Source organism: Bombus flavifrons, chromosome 1 (genome assembly GCF_040668555.2).
Source record: "Bombus flavifrons isolate JBK064 chromosome 1, iyBomFlav1_principal, whole genome shotgun sequence".
Taxonomy (NCBI): domain Eukaryota; kingdom Metazoa; phylum Arthropoda; class Insecta; order Hymenoptera; family Apidae; genus Bombus; species Bombus flavifrons.
In genome coordinates, this window is record NC_138442.1 from 11,200,098 (window position 1) to 11,221,335 (window position 21,238).

At 36.1% G+C, this 21,238-nt stretch overlaps 3 protein-coding genes across 3 annotated transcripts in view; 2 read left to right on the forward strand and 1 right to left on the reverse strand.

The window, feature by feature from the left end:
- Nucleotides 1-15,531, forward strand: part of CalpC (calpain C) — a 38,683-nt gene extending 23,152 nt beyond the window's left edge. Inside the window, exons 6-18 of the mRNA XM_069109974.1 lie at nt 3,122-3,404; nt 12,369-12,552; nt 12,815-12,889; nt 12,973-13,142; nt 13,312-13,484; nt 13,609-13,703; nt 13,789-14,021; nt 14,100-14,269; nt 14,362-14,420; nt 14,516-14,663; nt 14,751-14,867; nt 14,956-15,014; nt 15,098-15,531. Coding sequence (XP_068966075.1) covers nt 3,122-3,404; nt 12,369-12,552; nt 12,815-12,889; nt 12,973-13,142; nt 13,312-13,484; nt 13,609-13,703; nt 13,789-14,021; nt 14,100-14,269; nt 14,362-14,420; nt 14,516-14,663; nt 14,751-14,867; nt 14,956-15,014; nt 15,098-15,124 — 1,793 coding nt within the window. The 3' untranslated portion in view covers nt 15,125-15,531. The remainder of the gene's footprint in view (nt 1-3,121; nt 3,405-12,368; nt 12,553-12,814; nt 12,890-12,972; nt 13,143-13,311; nt 13,485-13,608; nt 13,704-13,788; nt 14,022-14,099; nt 14,270-14,361; nt 14,421-14,515; nt 14,664-14,750; nt 14,868-14,955; nt 15,015-15,097) is intronic.
- A 178-nt stretch (nt 15,532-15,709) lies between these two features.
- Nucleotides 15,710-17,777, forward strand: LOC138184276 (vesicle transport protein GOT1B). The gene is made up of 4 exons (XM_069122100.1): nt 15,710-16,046; nt 16,163-16,254; nt 16,334-16,512; nt 16,599-17,777. The coding sequence occupies exons 1-4, from the start codon at nt 16,022-16,024 to the stop codon at nt 16,723-16,725; spliced, it is 423 nt and encodes a 140-aa protein (XP_068978201.1). The 5' UTR covers nt 15,710-16,021; the 3' UTR covers nt 16,726-17,777.
- Nucleotides 17,360-20,510, reverse strand: Ant (ADP/ATP translocase). Its single transcript, XM_069122089.1, has 4 exons — nt 20,244-20,510; nt 18,739-19,000; nt 18,399-18,633; nt 17,360-18,319 (listed from the first exon to the last, which is right to left on the reverse strand). The coding sequence occupies exons 1-4, from the start codon at nt 20,404-20,406 to the stop codon at nt 18,077-18,079; spliced, it is 903 nt and encodes a 300-aa protein (XP_068978190.1). The 5' UTR covers nt 20,407-20,510; the 3' UTR covers nt 17,360-18,076.
- Nucleotides 20,511-21,238: the final 728 nt, after the last annotated feature.

The following is a 21,238-nucleotide window of genomic DNA, read 5'->3' on the forward strand; positions in this document are numbered from 1 at the left end:
GGACGATGATACAACATTACAACTTGACAAGTACTGAGATTGTCAGGGTATGGATAATGGAAAATAAAATATATAATCGCATATACTGTTAAAAATTAATCGACTTTGAATTATTGTTCATTGTATTGTTGATTTAGTGTTCAAAAGATAAATTTTTTATCTAGAAGTTGATATGATTGAATATTCGATAAAATTGAGATTGGAATTTTTGATCTTTGAGATCGAAGTTATTATATTAAATGAGTTTTTATATTAAATATATATTAAATAGTCCATCGGATAAAATATTTTCTTCGTTTTGACGACATTTCTTCCTTTTCGATATAAGAAACGCACTAAATGTTGGAAATTAAAAATTCGTAGACGTGGTAAGTATTTCGAGAACGTGGAAAGAATTAGAATTCAAGTTTGAGAGAGGCTGGACAATAGAATTACAGGTCTGCACGATGAATTGTAGACAACCATTCTTTCTCGTTTATTTGAATAATCGAGGCACCTTCTTTTCCGCTCTACAAGCGCTGGCATACATATTTACGTTCCAATGAGAAAAATGCGGGTGTAACGCGACCGTGGTAACAATTATTTAAACGTTTAATATATGAGAAAAACATTATAATAAAAACAACGAATTACGCGCGTGTTGTTACGCTTTATAATTACGATTCGTTGATGATTATCTCTTATTTTCTTACCAGTCGGAGAAAGCCGATTGTTTGATCTTTACGAATCACTTTCGCGCTATTTACAAATTATACCCCACGATTCAATAAAATTACAAGATTGTCTTGAAGATATCCAAGTAAGTTACGTGAAATGAATGATGGATGTTATAAAATACAAAAAGAGAGAATGTACACTACCGTTCATAAATCATGGGACACTTGATACTTGAAGTCAGGATAGGCATAAGTGGATGTTCAAATCATAAAATGAAATTGACACTTATTAATCACGTGTATAATAAGGAAAACTATATTAAACTCGAATTATATTATATTTTGAATACTTTATTACAGACATATTTTATTAAAATTCATATTTCGAATTATATATGTCACGATAGATCGAATAAACGTCACATAAAGGATACATACCTGAGTTAGCTCTTGAATAATAATCATTAAATTATATTGCATCGTGTGTACTTTATATTTTTAATTACTTTTATTTTAACACGTATATGTCTAATTATATCTTTATTTTCATATTGAAATTACCTACATTTTTTCGTCCTTCCAAAGATACTATAATAAAAATTCCTATATGTATGTAGTAATATTTAGGTATTATTGAACCGCGAATGTCCCTCTTAAAATCCGATTTTAAGCCGTGTACATCTCCATAATCGGTTGTACTCTCTTGCACAATGTATTTCCAGCTCTTGACACCGATGTCAGCGCAAACGTCGAGTCCGACTCGAAGCATAATTACAATGGACACGGTTTCGTGGGTATTATTCCTCGTCCAAGCTTGCAGGAACGACAGGTTCGAGGAAAAATATTTGTTTACCCTCTGAAAACTGGACACCGGTTAGCTCATCTGTAATCGTTGCGGTTCGGAACCAGGTCTCGTCGTCATCGCGGTTGTGGCTCTAGTGAAAGTGGATCGATGCATTCACCGTTTGAATAGAGACACAATTTAATCGGGTCGTGGCAAAACGTCCGATCGTCGCCGCGTTAACGCCAATCTCGTCGGCGTCGACGATGTTAATTTCAAAGAGAAAATCGTGAGAGCCGGACACGCGTGTGCAAGTTATCCTATTTTTGTACCGGTCGGTGTGTCGCAACCGCTCGGAGATTTTTCTCCTCGTCAATCTCAGGATAATTCTGAGGCGTTCTTTAACAGCGGTTTATTTTTGGCGAATCGAAAAAAACTCGTCGATCGATGATATTTTTAATGTCCTCAACATGTACTTACGTGATTCGATATATTTACGAGGTTTTTACCTCGAACCGGTCGTGTTTTCGATCGGGACGATCGACTTTGGTTTCTCTCTCGGAAGTCGAATAATTAAGCTGCTATGCTCTGGCAAGGCGTTGCGTAACAATGCACGTGTGGTTCTTTTCTTTTTTTTTTTTCGTTTGAATAGAAGCGAACGTGAGAATGCATGAACAAGAATGTAAGAGAAAGAGAGGCGTTTAAGTTATTCGATAAATTATGGAACAGAGCCCTGATGAACTTCGTAGAGGAGCGAAACAGATTCTTAATCTTCGGTCGGCATGTGTCGTAACGTCGTGAGAACATTTTCTGCGATCGAACACCGCGACGACTTTATTGCTCGGTTAACTTTCGTTTTCGAAGGTCTAATCAGGAATTATGCAGCTCGCTTGTTAAACATTTTCCTGTTTAATTATGAGACACGAGGAAAGGAAAAGTTGTACGTCAATTTATTGCATTTACGTGTATTAATACCCTTTTACTTTCGGTCATTATTTACTATTCTCTAATAAGTTCGAATAATGTAACGAGTAATAACGAACAATGCAATTACAAAGATTTCTCGTGATTCTACAGCTGATTAATTAACGATAACAGAGCACTCGTAGCTCGCACGGAATATACTTAAAAAGAATTTATTTGGATCGTAATATGGTTAGTTTCGTGTCTGTTGAACCGATGTGCGATGAATAAAGAACACGTGCGAAGGAGAAAATGCAGTTATAATTTGCCTAGTTCATGAAACACGCTTGTACGTCTGCCATTGTTTAGATACTATATCTTTCGAAGATCAATGCACCTACAATTTACATATAAGTCTTCATTTCCATTCAGTAAAAGTTCATTCAGGATAAGAGTAATTTCGTAAGCCTCGTTAGTCAAACATTCGTTTATATCTTCTTACTTCTGCTTACTTACATAATCATTACGGGGAATATTCGTTATTAATAGCGCAGAAGATGAAGTGTACCTATACTGTAAAACTTAGCTAAAAAATTCTCAAATCCTTCTAGTATATATTTTACAACTAATATCTAGATTTTATTCAAATTACGAAGGGATATCCCACAAAAGACTTAGATATGTTTTTATATTTGTATAATTAATAATATTTTTATTTTATAATTATTTATTTTATTCGTTACAGTTATTAGAACTTTCAACACTTTATTCTTAAATTCAGGTGACAAATGGTTAGTTTCTTGCCTGGGCGTTCTGCACTTGAGCAAGGGACTTTTCTACAGGGTGGTACCAGCTGATCAAGGATTCGGGAACAGCGGAGAACCACCTGGGTCACCAACGGCTGAATACGCAGGGGTCTTCAGGTTCCGGTTGTGGTGGTGCGGCGCATGGGTCGAAGTTCTCGTCGACGACAGGCTACCGGCGATTCACGGACGGCTGGCTTTCGTGCAAAGTCGTCACAGTGATCAATTCTGGCCGGCTCTTCTGGAGAAAGCGTATGCCAAGTGAGTACCGGGGCAAGTGCTTCAACTCGAGAGTGCTTACTTATTTATCCATCACGTGAGCGGCCGCGCATGAGATTCTTCTCGCGCCTGCTTCTCTTGTCTTCTCCTTTTGACAGGTTTAGAGAGGCAAATAGTTGACTTAGAATGTCTATGGGACCTACTTGAGGCCTTCCACAATATACGTATGAATTACAGGATTCAGCTAGAATCATCCCAAATCCGTAGACTCCGACAATCTTTGTGATCAAACACATCAAACTTACTAGGAACCACATAAAACGATCGTTTCCTTTAAATTTTTTCACGGGAATATGTTCGATATTTACGCATCGCAATATGATTCTTTCTTGTAGCCATTTGGTCAAGTACATATAAATTTTATTATTAGCTATGATGATAGTTGAAACGTTAAAAAGTATTTCTCCTTTTTTATATGAATAGAACATTTATTCAACTTTTCTAAACGACGAGTCTTTTGATATCTATCTATTAGTATCCCTATTACATAATTAATTGGCCACGCTATGGACATAAATGGTAGGTGGATGATGTCATGAATAGAAAAAACGAGTTTCAAAAATGGGCGTATCTTCGGATGTTATAACATCAAACTGGGCAATTGGCCAGTTTCAATCGCATGCAGTTTTGCGTGGGTGTAGAAGGCGGTGGCGATCGAGGTTCATCGATCGATCTGGGTAAGGTCGATCTTCGTGCTAACGCACCATGAACGTCCACCTGATGAACACCCACGCCACCCACCGGAACTTACAAGATCGACCGTGGTAACGTGAAAGTTATTCCGTATGTTTGCATATCCATCCGATCCACAACTCTCCATTCTCTCAGGAAATTCGAAAGTCATGCGATGACTACAACTTTCGATGTTTTTCATAAATAGCGTGGGTGCAACGAAAACATTAAATATACTTAAAGAATCAATTTGAGGAAATGAAAATTTTTATACGAAAGAAATTCAACCTCCCTTATCTTTAATTACAACATTCATAATTATTGGCAAATTGCGGATACTTATGCAAATGTATATTTTCATAACTACAACGAAAGAAATGAAATGTAAGCCGAGCTTCTAACTGTCACTAGAGATTTTTTAATATTTTATACACTACTGCGTATTATGTGCATTTTTACTCGTTTAAATTTCTCATACATAAATTCTGCTATTAAACTCGCGATATTTCCAAAGAGATAGATTTATCATTTACTTAAGGAGAAGAGAACTGAATAATTCTGCCCCCCTACTAAGAAAATCAAGGAGAGCGTAATTGAAAGGATCGTAGATAGGTTTGCAACTCATGAGCCTGAATGTCGCAGCATTGGAGAACATTTTAATGAAAAGGCAGCAACTTGCTCTAACGGTCAGGAGATATGATCGGTAACGAAGCGGCGTGTAATCGAGCGATTCAAGAACACGGCAAACGAAGCTCGCGTCATATCGCAGGGACATGGAATTTATTCACGGTGTCTCGTAAAATCTACGGAGCAGATCTGCGACGCGAGTAATGGTACCGCGCGATCTCCTCTCCGAGGTGGAAGACGCGTTTACGCGAACGAACGAACAACGATGACCGGTTTTGCCGAAGGTCCTTGCTCCTCCTCTTAATCTTTCCGCTGATGACCGTTCCTCCTTCCTTCTTTTCTCCTTCACCTCGTTATCCGCTTCTTACTCGCGTCCCTTCCTCGGCATCTCTTCGTTTCTTGCCGTCAGAAGGATGTAAACCCTGGCTGGGCGTTGCTCTTGAAACGACTGCAACGTGACGGCCTCGAAGAGGAAGACGACCTCGCGAGGAGCAACTGGCGAAAGAAGAGCAGGATCGCCGATAAGAATCGCCGTGCGACTCATCCTCCGCCTTCTTCCCTTTTTTCTTCTTTTTTTCATTTATGAGAACCACGGCCGTAACAAATTTCACTGGCGATAACGCGATATTTACACGCTCGTGAGCGATGAGTACACGTATGCACGTGCGTGCACGTCGTTCCTTTAAACCTCGAAGAACACTTTGCTCAGACGATATTGTGCCATTAAACGTATAATGGAAAGGGTTCTTTTCCTCGTTTTTATACGTAGTCTTAATAGAAAGAATTCCGAGGACGCGTCCTTTGAATCGTTGCGAAAAAGAAAGTTTCCGTGGGTAAACGTTCTCTGGCGTTTACGCGGGAATGTTTGAAGGTATATACATATATTAACAACGTTCAGAAAAATCTGATACCATGTAATCTATTGTAGTGACTTTATTGTTATACGTAATACGTGTAATTTATTGGTCATCTTACGTAAAATGTTTTTACTTGCCTCGTCACAGCGCACTGGAGGAACTGGAGATTTCAATGCTCGAATAGCGCGATCGTTACACGGTTTAAAGTCCTAATCTTCCTTTAAATTTTATACAAATTATTTAATTATGTGATTTACAATTTCTATTAACCAAACACATCGAGATACGTCTGAAATTAGTTAAATTCTAATCTGTTCATTCGTAATTATTCGTGTAAATGTTGGTCAACTAAACACGATTTCCATTAACAACTTCGAGTTTCAGCTAGTGTAGCCTAACTATTTACCATTTTCATTGCGATATAAATGCGAACGTATCGATCCTTGTGCGTTCTTTTCATTTATTTCCAGCAATTAATTTAACAATCCGTTTAGTTAATTCCTTTTACGTAAGCTTATCCAATTTTTTCTTACTCGTCAGAGTTTTCTATTTTTGATCATACGCTCTCCTAAAGGCCAACACTCGTAGCACATACCCTTATTTAACGGTCGAGAACACAGCTCGTTATAATTTCATCATCAAACGCGTACATCTTGCATCACAATAGTGTGTGTGTGTGTACATGTGTAATAAGAAATTGTCGTGGTTGCACTGCGTTTTGCCAAGAGAAAGCAGAACAAAAGGATCAAACGTTGTAACATACGGTGGCTACGAAAATATTTGACCGCTTATCGCACAACATTTTTACGAATATAATGTGCCTACATAGTGTATTCAGAAGACGTTTCTATAAGTGTTTAAATACTTTCGTGAGCCACATCACGATACCGTACGAAAATTAAATAGCCGATTAACAAATTATACCGCGATAATAATGGTTCTACGTGACACGACCATTAAACCTGACACAATCGTCGAATTGAAAAAAAATTGAAAGTGTGTATTTCGTAAGTGAAACATAACTGAGAACACGTAAAGAAGATTCTTGAATCTTGAGGTCACGACTTGATCAAAGAATGAATAAATTCCCCGTAAATTAATTCCAGACGATCGTTCGATTCATCGAGCATCGGTCTTTCTTTTCAATTAATTTGATTCGCTCGATTACATCCACTGAGAGACGATGTATCGTAATGTCGCTTACAAGCCGTCTGTACGTGGCAACGATTACACTGGTCAACAACTTCGGCAAAGGAATCGAGGTCGAGATTCATTAATAATTGATAGCGTGTTGCTGTCTCTCGATGACTTCCGTTCGACGTTGAATGTACGATGCAGTCGATTAACGCTGAATCGCTTGAAATCAACTGGCTTCCATAACCGATTATGACCGAACGATGTCTCACATTTGTATTGAAAATGTGATTGATCTTTGTGTCAATCGACTTTTGCGGCAAATTTTACGACAAAAGCTTGAAAATATCTAATCTTCGATGCTATTCATCATTAATTTTCGCTGGCACGCTGTGTCACTGGTGATCTTCGAGTACAATTACAATCGTAAGAATAATTGAATCATCGTACGGATAATTAAAGAGCTAGACGTGATCATTATCTTGGAATTTCTTGTGGTTCGCTGTTTGTTTAAAAAAAAAGAAGTAGTAAATAGCCAGATTCTGCTAATAAATACTACAATAAAAAATTTCGGTAATTAGGAAAATTCGCATTTTTGTTAACATTAATGAACTTTTCTTAGTGTTGGATTATTGTGCTATCCTAATAATAAACCTTTTTTGTATGTTATGTTTAAAAATATGCCGTTTATCGGTATTAAGACTGAATTTATACCTGTCATCAGCTAATTATGGAGAATAAAAAGTACTTTAATAAAAAGTAGCCTCAAGTAGTATAAGTATCTAGTTACTAAATTTTTATCATCTGGTTGTTAACTTAACACGATGCGCTCGACGTTCTAACCAAATTTTCTTCCAAACCAAATAAAATATCTCTATATCCGCTACTGTATTCTTACTAATTAAATCATAATCGATGTTTGTTTCTCGTCCGTAAGCGAATATTAATTGAAATTACCCCACGATATCACATGTTTTCATTCTTTATTTAATTTCCCGGAATTGTACGCGATAAAAATCTCTCTAGAACATTGTCCAAGCGAACCGTGTCTAACGAAGAACATTTTTCTTTATAAATACATTCATAAAAAATGCACAATTTTATATGAAATCGATATTATCTGGCTAACATTGACCTCAACTCGAATTTCGTTTGACGCACGTGGAGATCCCGTATGGCAGATAACGTTCGACGAAATGATAAACCGACTGATGATTTTTGCCACGATGACGAAATTAGTATTCCACGCGTTTCGATTCGATACGGACGCGAGATGAGAAGAGGGGACGCGTTCTCCAACCGAGAGAATCTCGCCGATGACACACTTCTTTCCACAGGGAGAGAAGCATTCGTTGGTTGACCTTCCCTCTTTCACGATAACCTCGTCGCATAGATCCCGTCGATCCGGGACGTACCATGTATCCAGGCTTATTAATCCGACGGCTGTATTAAAATCAGTTAGAAAGCTCGTACATTCGCGTGCCAGCGCGTGCACAACTAGCCAAAGAATTATGCTGGACGCGCTTCTCCGCGATTTCCATTAGAAACCACTGCCTGTTCCTGCCGCACGGTACTCGAAGCAACAAAGAATCACTAAGTAACGCATTATGCGTTCACTGGTTACCGCCAGTCCTACGATAACACGTTTCGCTTCTAATTATTTTGTAACTGTAACGATCTCCTGAAGTAATTAACTCTTTTTACTCGCTAAAACCGATTCGGTTTCTCCTCTTTAAGATGGTCAATGCGATTCTCTTTTCGCGTGGCTATTAAGAAGAGGAATTTCAGATTGAGTTTGATATGCTAAAGCATGAAACATTTAATAATCCAACGCCGACAGAACCGGAGTTTATATGTGAGTCATAAAGCATTTGATCAGTATCATTTAGCGTCGTTACTATGGTTATAGCAGATGCCTGTTCTGACCATAAGTTCTGACGGATACGTCGAAACAATCAGATATGTATAAAGATTCTTGCGAGTATATACTATATGCACTTCGATCTTCATATGTTTAATTCGTCAGACTCGAACGAGTCATCTACTGTAATTATAATTTTACGTGGTGCTATGTAATTCGATTTGTAGATGCGATACTTGCAATTTCGCCAATAACGAAAATTCGTGTACCTTATCTTCGTGATCTTGTAGAAGATGATGAAAAAACCTATAACGCGTTTTTGTTTGAAAAGAAGGTATGAACCAATTTTCATCTATAGATACTACCGAATAAAAATTTGGCAAATTCGCGTATCAACTCTGATAACGCAACAACGCAATGACAGATAGATTCTCAGAACAAATCGAATATTGAACTTAATCGATCGAGTTTAAACTTTGAAATAGAGAAAGCATTCCTTGCGTGCCGTTGCAAATATTCGAAAATGCTTTTCTCCGCAAAACGTACACTCGAGGATAATGATTCACCGCGTTGGTATTTGGATAACAAGATTTTCAACGATGGCACACTAGACGTTTTGACGCGCGAGCAACGAGAAATCAGAATTCGGCATAGCTTCGGGATACGCCAGTATACCGGGCTATATTCGGCGCTGTATATTTGTGCACGCACATGCCAACCATGGGTAGGTATACTAAGCAAGTATATCCGCGGATACTTTCACTCGACGAGTAGTCGGTTCGTTGGTTGCCAGCAATGGATCGGAGGTCAGTGCACCGGTGACCACAGTCCACGCTCGTATCTGAGGCCACGAAACTGCTACAACAAACGTACCGTGCTAATGGACGCTCGAAAACGAGCCTCATTAACAGTTCATCCACCTATCTGATTCCTTAATGTTGAAATCTTATCGGTTTATAAACAGCACAGCAGATATACTTGATTCTCGTTGGAAGTAGTTCTAGCGAATCGTTTCAACGTTAAAGATAATTATGTTCTCGCGTTTCAGTATACCTCTCATTCTATGATAAAGCTACTCTACTCGCTGTTCTGGTCTTCTTATGCGAGTACCCAGAACTAATTTTGTTTTCTTACTTTTTTAAATATCTGGAGCAAGTATTCATTTCACGTTCGTTCCTCGTTCCTCCACATTATTATGTACGAACAATACGAAAGTCTTATGTCCGAATGTGTAGAAATTTCATTCTTTCTTTTTCTTTTTTCTTTTACTTTCTCTATCGTACCTATTCGGCATCAAAGAAAAGCTTAAATTAAAAACATGAGCAGCGGGTAAGTTATAAATAGTAGTTTGAAGGGCATGGTACAGTAAAATTAATCTTTAATTTATTCGATTACAGAACAATGACAATGATTTATACGTCGTGCTACTTATGAATTTAATAATCGATAATAACCACGATGATAATCTTTATAAATCCTTAGTCATGTTTATGTCCTAAATTACGAAGCAATCTCGACTAGCTATGCCGACGTATACACATTATGTGTAGCCTGTCGTGTAACTGCATTGTACATTGATCTTGAAATTGTTTTACCGTGTGTCACGGTATTATAGATGTGATTCGAAGTATCGTAATGCGACGATCACACGAAAGAATTGTAAATGACATTGCACATCCGCATGTAACTTCATCACCCCGTTAGATGGTCATGGGACGGAAGTACGTCAATGGCAAGACTCGTGTTACCGTTGACTCACAAACCGACAGCGGTATTACATAGTTGACAGAATGTTCGCTCGAAAGTGCGCTGACTCTTGCGACAAGCTGCCACATTTTTTTTTTTTTTTTTTTTCTAGTATAATTTCCAGTCTGATCTATTATTTCATCTATCTTTCGCTAAACTTGGTTTAACACTGCAGCAGATTATCCCAAATGTCTAAAATCTGTCCAGTGCTATAACAGACTGTTCCAAATCGTTCTTACTGTAAATCAAGAGCGGTCAATTTAACCATAACATAATTCAATCAACGACAGCCATTAACGTCGAACCGTTCATTTCCTCGAAACGTGATTCGATCAGTGAAAATAGTCGAGACAACGGCTCGATCATTACCCTGTTAACTCGTCCCGCTTCAATCTGGTATTCTGGCCGCGGACCAACAACTTCGCTACACCACTTCCGAGTCACTGCCACTTCCGCCATCGGCAAATTGCGGAACACACCGAATCCAAAGCCCATACGAGGCACACAATTGAAAAACGGATCTGTCTGTTGGTCGCATTGCGCTCACCTTCCCTGAGAAAATACCCATGTGACTGTTTGAACGGCTCGTGTGAATGGTTACGGTTTAGAGATTAACCTACGTATACAGAGTGTTTCAGAAAGTAGCAAACTTCGGGAGCGTATATTATATACTCGTTGAGAGAAGCAAAAATGACCCGATAGACGTGGGTCCAAATATCATTTTCTACTCATCAGAAAAAAAGAAGATCGTCCAACTTAATGTTAATATTCCCAGTTGCGATTATCACAATTCAATAACGCGTGTATATTACTTTATTACTGGAACTTAGTTTGTCGTTTATTTTTCATTAGTTCTTACATATACACAGGGAGCGGTCACATAATATGTAGAAACTGCACGACGATAAATTTTCAAACTCAATTTTCTCGTAAACTAAGCCTTAAATGAAAAAATGTTATTCCATATTTCGTTCTTATTTTTTCATAAGGAATCTATATATGATATCTAGAATTATTCGAAGCATTTTTTCACTTTTAATATTTTCTTCTGCCGGAGCTAAAGTACAACTTATATTATTTAATATTTTATCATTCTTTCACTATTAATCTTCGAATTTTTAAATCTCAATAAACTTAAGCGACTTAAATAATTCTACCTCATTATATTACACTGTTACAAACTCAGGCTGTTAGAAACGTCTTGTAACTTCCAAACTAATGATACATATTTGTATATCATTTTATTCATATTTTTTGAAGACGTTTTTGCTTATATATACGAATCGTGCCACTAAAGTTTGGAACCAACATTCTGAAACACCTTGTACGCTGGCGTACACTCTCGTGAGTATGGAAAGCTCGCTATCTAACCAGGAGCGAGCATATGTGGACGCAGAAGAGGCGTTGGCGTTACTGGGACGAGTCAGTCCACGAACATAGAGCAAGAGAAAGAAACCCCGTTATCTAGAGAACGCTAATTCCCGCAGGAACGGCACATTCGAGCAGATACAATCGCTACCTTCTCGCCTATCCTCTTATCAATCCGCGCGAGATCTCGCCTTTCTATCTCGACCGATGATTTCCGAGACGAAAAGTCTTGGTACGCAGGCTTAATCAAACTGGCAGGTTCGCTTCGTGGAACAAAAGCTGCTATTCCGGTAGCATGGCGAGCGAGATTAACGAGCTGTCGACTCAACTTTCTTCGCGGAATCGATGAGGAGCCCGCGAGAAATCACGATCGCGTGGTATTTCTCCAGAGGTGCCTCATCGTCGACGGGAAGAGGTCGCAGGTCGAAAAATTCTAGACATCCGCTTTCCCTGAGCCGATCTTGACGTTCCTGAATTTAAAAAATACCGCCTGCATGATACGAGTTTTCACTGTTATTTAAACAGCGTGAGTGAAAATTCCTGATAACTCGTTGGAATTGAATAAATGAATAGGATTTTCCATCTACCTTTGGACTCGTTATGTTAGGATGGTAGTCGTTTCTTAAGAATTCATCAAAAAGAGTTACCTCGAGAAACTGACTTTTTATTATTTGCTTTCAGATTGCACGGATCGTACGAAGCTTTGAAGTATGGAACTCTGTTGGATGGCTTGTCTGACCTTACCGGCGGAATCACTGAGAGTATCGCCATACGCCAAGATCCTACTGCGTGTGGGCGAGTACTAGCGAAACTTCTCGATATGACATCCCTTATCACGTGTACAGTAAATAACAATCAGCAGCAGGTAAACAACACGTGACTCTTTTCTTCTTAATTTATTATCGACCGCAGGTATCTTTAATACTTTGTAAGCCCGCTATTATTAGACTATCGGTGTTTGTATATTTATAGAAAATTAGATCTCTCGGATCGTTCGAATCTCTATTTAGATTCCATTTCTCCGATTATACCCATAAAAATATAAAACTGCTTAAACATGGGCGTTATAGATGTTATAAATATTGTGTTATTGAAAAACTAAATTATTTGTTTTTACTTCGTTTAAGATTCGTGCCAGTACAGAGAAACTCGCCAATGGCATTCAGATGGGGATCAATTACAGGCTGTACGCTATTGAAAGGGTAAATAACAGAGATAATAATCGTTCGATGATCTTGATTAATTCTGACTCGTATTTCATGATGGATCGTTGCGTAAAATATAGGTGGAAACATTCAACGGCGAGGCGGTTCAGTTAGTAAAATTAAGAAATCCTCTTGGACCTGGTAGGGAGTATGTTGGCGCTTGGGCGAGAGGTGGCCTTGAATGGGATGAAGTACCTCCAATGGAAAGGGATCGTTTAGCGGTCAGAAACATGGCCGAGGGAGAATTCTGGTGAACTTATTTTAATAATAGCTTAATTTATAAAATAAGCTTTGATAATTTATTTAAGTTATAAGGTTTATTTGAGTACGCGTCTCATTAAAGTTAGTTACGCGATAATTGCAATAAATGCTACAAACGCGTGAATAAAAATAATTAACAGGAATCACATGAATCGTAGGATATCGTATTCGGATTTCGTGAAGACGTTCACTCATTTAGAAGTCGTACATCTTGATGCCGAAACGTCGAGAGATGAGCCATCGTTGCATAGCAAACATACCTGGCAAATGAAACTCTATCAAGGCAGTTGGAGGAGGGGCGTAACCGCAGGAGGATGTCGGAACAATGAAGGTTCGTACGCGGTTTACTCCAATGATGAACGTTTTACAACGGAAATCCGGTAATACGTAACGTAAGCACTTATTAAAATTACGATAAATTGTTCTACGATTCTATAAATTTATATATGTTGCAGAAACTTTCCATATTAATCCACAATTACATCTAATCCTAAGTGAAATGGAGGAAGTAATTGTCTCTTTGTATCAACACTCTATCATGGAAATAAAAGTAAGAAATACTCTTTATAGCTTTTAAATGTATCCTATTTTGGAAATTTTATTATTAATGATTGTACTATTTGTATTATATTAAGGTGATAGGCTTCACGGCGTATACTTTGCCGAAAAATAGCACAGAATCGATAAACAAGCAATTTTTCAAAAAGAATAAATCTTTGGTTAACTCGCAATATACCAACAGTCGTCAAGTGAGCCACAGATGTCAATTAGACCAGGGTGGTTATTTGTTAGTACCCACTACTTTTGAACCTACACAAGAAACAAGTTTCACACTGCGAGTCTACAGTAGTAAGCCTCTAAAACTTAAGTGAGTAATTCAATTTTAATATTAACAGGTTACTTGAAAATATAATTTTACTTTATACATATATAATGATTTTATTAGACTTCTCGATACACCGCCATCTTTGATGAAATCGGCCATCATCAAAGCGCCACCCCTCGAAGGCAAAGGTTTCTCACAATATGAAGCCGTGTTTCTGCAACTTGCTGATGAACACAGAACAGTAAACGCTTTTGAATTGCAAGAACTTCTCGAAGCTTGTTTACCAAATGGTAAAAGTTCGCACTATCTAAAATTATAATAAAAAAATTAATTCATCGATTCTTCTAATATTACTTGATAAATTATTGTGTTTCATTTATAGATTATATAAAAAGCTGTGCTTCTATGGAAGTATGTCGACAGGTAGTTCTTACAATGGATGTATCCTTAAAATTAGTTACCTTAATTTTTTTAATAATATTTTTTTAATTAATAATAATTTACTGGTGGTTTTCCTTACATTGATATTAATATAGAGTTCTGGTAGTGGTCGATTAAAATTCAATGACTTTAAGGATCTCATGTGCAGTTTAAAATACTGGCAAGCAGCGTTTAAAAATCATACGAAGGAAAAAACAGGTATACTTAAAGCGGAACGATTGCGAGATGCGTTATTAGAAGTGGGTAAGTATATATTATATATGTACATGTTTACCGATGTTTGATATTCACCTATCCATACTTTTAACGCATGAAAAATATTTCTATTAGGGTTCCAATTAAATACGGATGTACTTTCAATTTTAATCCTTCGCTATATGAGAAAGGATGGGACACTCAGATTTGGTGACTTCGTCTCGGCAATACTGCACTTGAGTGACGCATTTGGTATACTTTAAGTTTTTAACTCCTCCTTCTGTATATTCTAATATTTAAATATTTAAATCGCACGCTAATATTTACACTTATTTTATAGGAATATTTGAAAGTAAAGACCCTTTGCAAAATGGGACCATAAAATTAAGTTTAACTGAGGTACTCACGTTACATATAAAGTTTTGTTTAATTTAGATATAAAAAATTAAATTATTATTTAAAATATCAATATTTATTTTCAGTGGCTCAGATCATCTTTGATGTGCTGAACTTACTACTCAACATAATTCGTGTACCTTGGAATACTTGTAAATAATGTTTTTTACGTCGTATGTAGACTTAAGTTTTAGCCATATTAACGGTTAATGAACAAGTCTATTTTTTGTGCTGTTTGTAAAATAATGTCATTCTTCCCGCCATTAGCAATCTCATCATTCCTTCATCTGATTAAACATTATAAATGACAATGTATTATATGTTATTTGTATAAGAAATTCATACTGAATAATAAAGTTAAATTTATTTTGTACAGCCCCTATCCACAATAAATAATTAATTATTTGTAAATAGGCTTGTCATCAAATTATATATTTCAAAGTACATATAACTTATATGTATAACAAGTTGTACGAATTACATACATATAATTTGAACTGAATGATATGAATTTGTTTAAAATAAAATTTTTCACACAAAAAATTACTGGAAAAATTCTTATCGAAAATTGTTAAAAATATCAAATACCTAATGCTATTAATTTTTTATCGCAAACTATATGTATTCTAAATTCAATTGTCAAGAAGAATTTTAAATAATTGAAAAATCGCACAATAAAAAGTAAGAATAGAGTCGACAATCTCATGCGTATGAAGTATGAACGCACATGTATGTATAATGGCGTTCATTTCGCTGATAAATATTGAGCGTGTTTAATTTATTTAAATTTTGTAAGAATAATGCTAAGGTGGTTATTACAAAATATATACAGTATTCAATATACGGTTTTTATACGGTGACTAGAAATAGTGCTTAGTTGGAAAGTGTCACATCACAATTAATGACGTGGATTTAGGTTAGGTTATGCATTACAATTTTTACCTGAATCTTGTCGAAATATTACTGAAAAAGTAATTTAAGAGTTCATCGTAAAGCACAAATCGTAAATAATGTTCGAAATTACAGATACGCAAAGTAAGTAATAAATAATTTATAATTTATAAAAAATCTACGATCTGTAACTATCCTCATGAGTACGGAATGAAATGTAAATTTCAAAACACTGTATAACAATTATGTATTGATTTCAGAAATAGGAGTCGGACTTGCAGGATTTGGTATATCTTTTCTTTTCCTTGGAATGTTACTACTCTTTGATAAAGGTCTTCTTGCTATTGGAAATGTAAGAACTGTTCTTATAGATCTGTGAAAGCATCTAGTGTACATTACTACATTCCTCTGAATTAATTATTTCTCTATAGATTTTATTTATATGTGGATTATCATGTGTTATTGGACCAAAGAGAACCCTCAGCTTTTTTTTTCAAAGGCACAAGATAAAAGCTAGTGCTTCATTTTTAGGAGGAATTATTGTAGTACTTATGGGTTGGCCTATCATAGGCATGATCATAGAAACGTATGGTTTTGTATTATTATTCAGGTATGTATTCTACATCTGTTTTATTACCAAATACATATTCGTTCTTTATGAAACTAGTTAAAATTTTAATGTTATTAATTTTTCAGTGGTTTCCTGCCAGTTGCCATAAATGTTTTACGAAAGATACCTGGTTTAAGAATTATTTTAAATTTGCCAGGTTTATCTCGAATATTAGATTCAATTGCGGGAGATCCAAATAGAACAACTGTATGATATGTTTCTTGATATGATGGCACAAATCATTGTATATAAGATCCACTATTTTATATTGTGTCCCAAACTTTCTCGTCATTCCCTTCTGAAATTTCTCTCAGATCTCTGTTTGTATTGTATAAATGTCAAGTGTAAACAACAAAGTTCAATTACCTACCCGTTTAATCTAGAAATATTGTGTAAAAATAATATATAAATTTCTCATTTTCATATAAACTACTGTATTGCTGCAGAGACTATATGTGTATTTTAAGAGCATTCCAATATGTTCAGGTAGATTGAGGATCAAAATTAAAAAGGGAAGTATTTTTATTTAAAATCATTAATTCACTGTATCAGTAGATTAATGATATTAAGGCTAAGACCTACTTTATATTTGGAATGTTTATAATAATGAAACATTGTATGAAACATGAAATATGTAATATGAAATATGACACGTGACTGTCACTACTCCTTAAAAATATAATTTTACTATATAAGAATGCAGACATATTATTTATTTTTGGTATCTATTTAATGAATAAGCAATAACTTAGATAATTATCTTATCTTGTATGTTACAAAACGTAAGATAAAGAACTTAACTAAAAAAATTAAAAAGTTATGTTTAAGGTAAGAAAAGACTCAAAACTATGTTTTGTCATTACTTTTATTGATCTGTTGGTTTCTTTGCACACATCCTAACATGAACACATTGGATGCATACACTTACAAGTAACGCTTCTCATTATCTTACACGTAGTAGTCTGGAGTGTGAAATTAAATTACTGTTCACTGAAACTCGATGAACTTCATTGATATCGTTAATATGATCATTTATTATCTACAACGGGCCGAGAATAAGGGCGGGGGGGCGGCCCATGTCTACGCGTCCCGCCGTCGCCGTAATGGTATTTCGTCGCGCGTCCTTCTCTTGCTCAAATGTATACGCTTATTTTTGTTATTTTCTTCTTTTTTGTTTAGATAATTATTTTTACTACTTTATGTCTCGACCATCGCCTACATGGTCACATGTATCAAACATTTCATATATCCATTACTTCGTTTTTCTTTACGAAAAGGGAATATGAAATATGGAACATGTGAGCTGCAAGAAAATACTGAATCCGGCAATAAATTAAGCGAATTCTGTTCTACAGTCAAGATACATATTCTGCCGAGTTTCATGCATTTCACAAGATGCTACCAAAAGATCATAGTCTGACTGTTCTCAAATTTCTCGACAGTTCGTGTACTGTTTCAGTCATGAAATCACTTGATCTGTTGTTATGTCGGATGGTGAGGGTAATAAAGATGGTATTTGCAATTGTAGTTGTGAAGGTAATGAGGTGAGGATCGTTATTATGTCTTAAAGGAGATTCTTAATTTCATCATAAAGTACCAACACGAGTGCACCACCTGTACCACGAAGAACGTTGGAGAATGCTCCTTTGAAGAAAGCACCACCACCTTCTGACTTGTAGATAGTGGCCCAACAGTGAAGGGTACTCTTGTATAACATATCAGATTTGGCGCGACCAGACTGCATCATCATACGCCTACGTACTGTGTCAAATGGATAAGATACAATACCCGCAACAGTTGTGACAACCTGCAAAAAATATTAGATATTAATAAAAGGATTACAGTTGTATCAAGATTTAAGATAGATATTATTGTCTGGTCTGTACCTGAGCAATACCCCATGAAACAAGGAATGGTGTCTTTTTGGGATCAGGCAGCATACCACGGGCAGTATCATAGAAACCAAAGTAGGCAGCACGATAGATGATGATACCCTGGACGGATACACCGAAGCCACGATAGAGACCACCAATACCGTCAGTCTTGAAGATCTTAGTCAGACAGTTACCAAGACCTGAGAATTCACGTTCACCTCCAGCTTTGCCTACATCAGCAGCCAACCTACAAATAATAAGTGTAAGTAATTACCATATATAAAACTTTAACACACAAGTTGCAATTAAGAATTAATCACAATCGAATACCAAAATAGTATGTAAAATGTACCTAGTTCTGGCAAAGTCAAGAGGATAGACAAAGCACAGAGATGTAGCACCAGCAGCACCACCAGAGGCCAAATTTCCAACAAAGTAACGCATAAATTGTGTGTTTTTGTCAACACCACCAAGGAAAACTTGCTTGTACTTGTCTTTGAAGGCAAAGTTCAAAGCTTGTGTGGGAAAATATCTGATAACATTGGCAAAGTTACCACGCCAATAACTGAGGAATCCTTGTTCTTTTGGAATGCGCACAAAGCAGTCAATCATACCTGGAATAATATGAAAATATATTTACATCATACTTTATTTCAAGAAAGATTATATTTTGCATGAACAATAAGTGACAAGATTAATTACTTTTTCATTTTATTCAAAGTATTAGAATCTTTTCACAAAAATTTTTTAATATCTACATGAAAATATTTGAATGCTAGATTTAGAAATTCTATAAATTTTGTTTTGTCATATATTGAATTGCATGCTGTTATGTAACAGAACATTGTCAGCTATAGATTTTTAATTATTTATAATATTTCATATCTTCAAGTACATAAAATTATCTTTACAATAACTAAGATATGTTAACATTGCAGAAACTTTAAAAATCCGTTTTCTTTAATACTAAGCAAAGGAAGATATACTCAAGGTCATGAAATCGTATTATTTTAGTATAATTTAAATATCATAAATTTTAATGATAACATATTGCGAATGATTAAATATTATCTACTAAATGTTTATCATAAAACCACAATCTAAGATTATGTATTATTAAAACATTATTATTCGTCAGCAAAATAATTCCACGCTTAAATCTGTGCAATTTGATATATTCGTAATTTTCTTTTTTTCTTAAATAAAACATTACTTATTTTTTCATAATTACATTACATCTTGGATAGAGTACAATAAATTACATTCTCGTAAGTATGATTTCAATTGTTCATTATCAAATACATATTAAAAAATCTTTAAAATAAAATTTGAGTATATGCTTTATAGTATAAAGGCAGCCATATTGAGCCGCATAGTCATCGATCGGCACTTGCGAATCCCGTACAAAGAGCAATGCCATGCACTGCCATCTGGTACCCAAGTCATTTCACCGAATATCGACCCACTCGTTTGTCAGAAGAGTACGACTTCCTTTTTAATCGATATTGCAAAAGTTATGTAAGACCCGAAACTTTATCTTTGTTACATAAAGTAGAAAATTAAAACTAGATAGTACTACTACTGGCGTACTACTAACATATAGTATGAAATGATTACATAACAGTAATCTCGATCCTAACCACTGTGGAGGAACTTGGCGGAAACGCTTGGCAGTTTCAGAATCCCGACATGAGCGAAATGTCCCTGTCACATGTTTTGTATGATTCGTTGTCTAGTCTTACGCACAGTGATTTGTGATTCCAGTTACTTGCATGTTATGTATCTTGACACTTTGTCCATTTTATTAATCTCTCATAAGTGATCGAATAAATGTAATTGCCTCCTTAAATAGCTTACCTTTGTAACGCTGGTCTTCAGCAATTTGCTTGGAGATATGCTGTACCTGCAGCAACAGCTTCACACGTTCGATGGGAGCAACCGCCGTTTTCGAGATAGCGGCGGCTACACCACCAGCCAAGAAATCCTTGGCGAATGCCACTGGATCCGCAAGACCAGACATATTGATTCAGACAGTTAGTGTGAAAACGAGTTAATAAAATAAAGAGGAGGAACCGCTCCTACGTTTCGGACGCGCGCCGGACGACGAGTGAGCGAGACGAGTTCCTCTCGTTGAACGGACCTCTGCTAAGAATAGCTGCGCAGGTCACGTGCAGAGTTCTGCGCAGGTTCAATCTTCTGGCACGGCCGCACCTTGAGACCCTGACACTTCATACACTTCGAATGCGTACTCTGTTCCCGAATTCGTGACCTTTCTTTCGTATCTTGCGACACTACGCCTTTCTTCCCCTTTTTCACGGTCACCGTGTGTATATCAATTAAATAGAATGCGTTCACAGTCAATCGTTTCGAAATTAGATGTTTAACCGCGCTGATGACGTGTTTCCGGTAAAGAAAATATAGAAATTGTCGCTAGTGTCAAGGTATTCGAAACGCGAAGCAGTTTGGCGGGAACATATTTCTATAAAACGATGAAATATGTATCATATTTTTACGTATTATACCAAGATTTCTTCCGCATTTAACAATAGTGATTAAATGAATACCAAACACGGATATTATAGCAGACTAACAAAAATAATTGATATCAATATTTTTAATATATTTCTACAAATAAAATTAATTGATGATTGCAACTCAATATTTAATAAAAAAAAAAAGAGTATAGTAATATCGTTTTCTTTCTTCATATCTTAATTCACAAAGAATTGTACAAATTATAGGAAGAAATATCGTAGAGAAGTTGTGTGTATATTTGAAATACCCGCCTGATACACCCATCTTTACTGGTTCTCCAGGTACCAACAGGGTATAATTTGCAATTATTTTCCTAT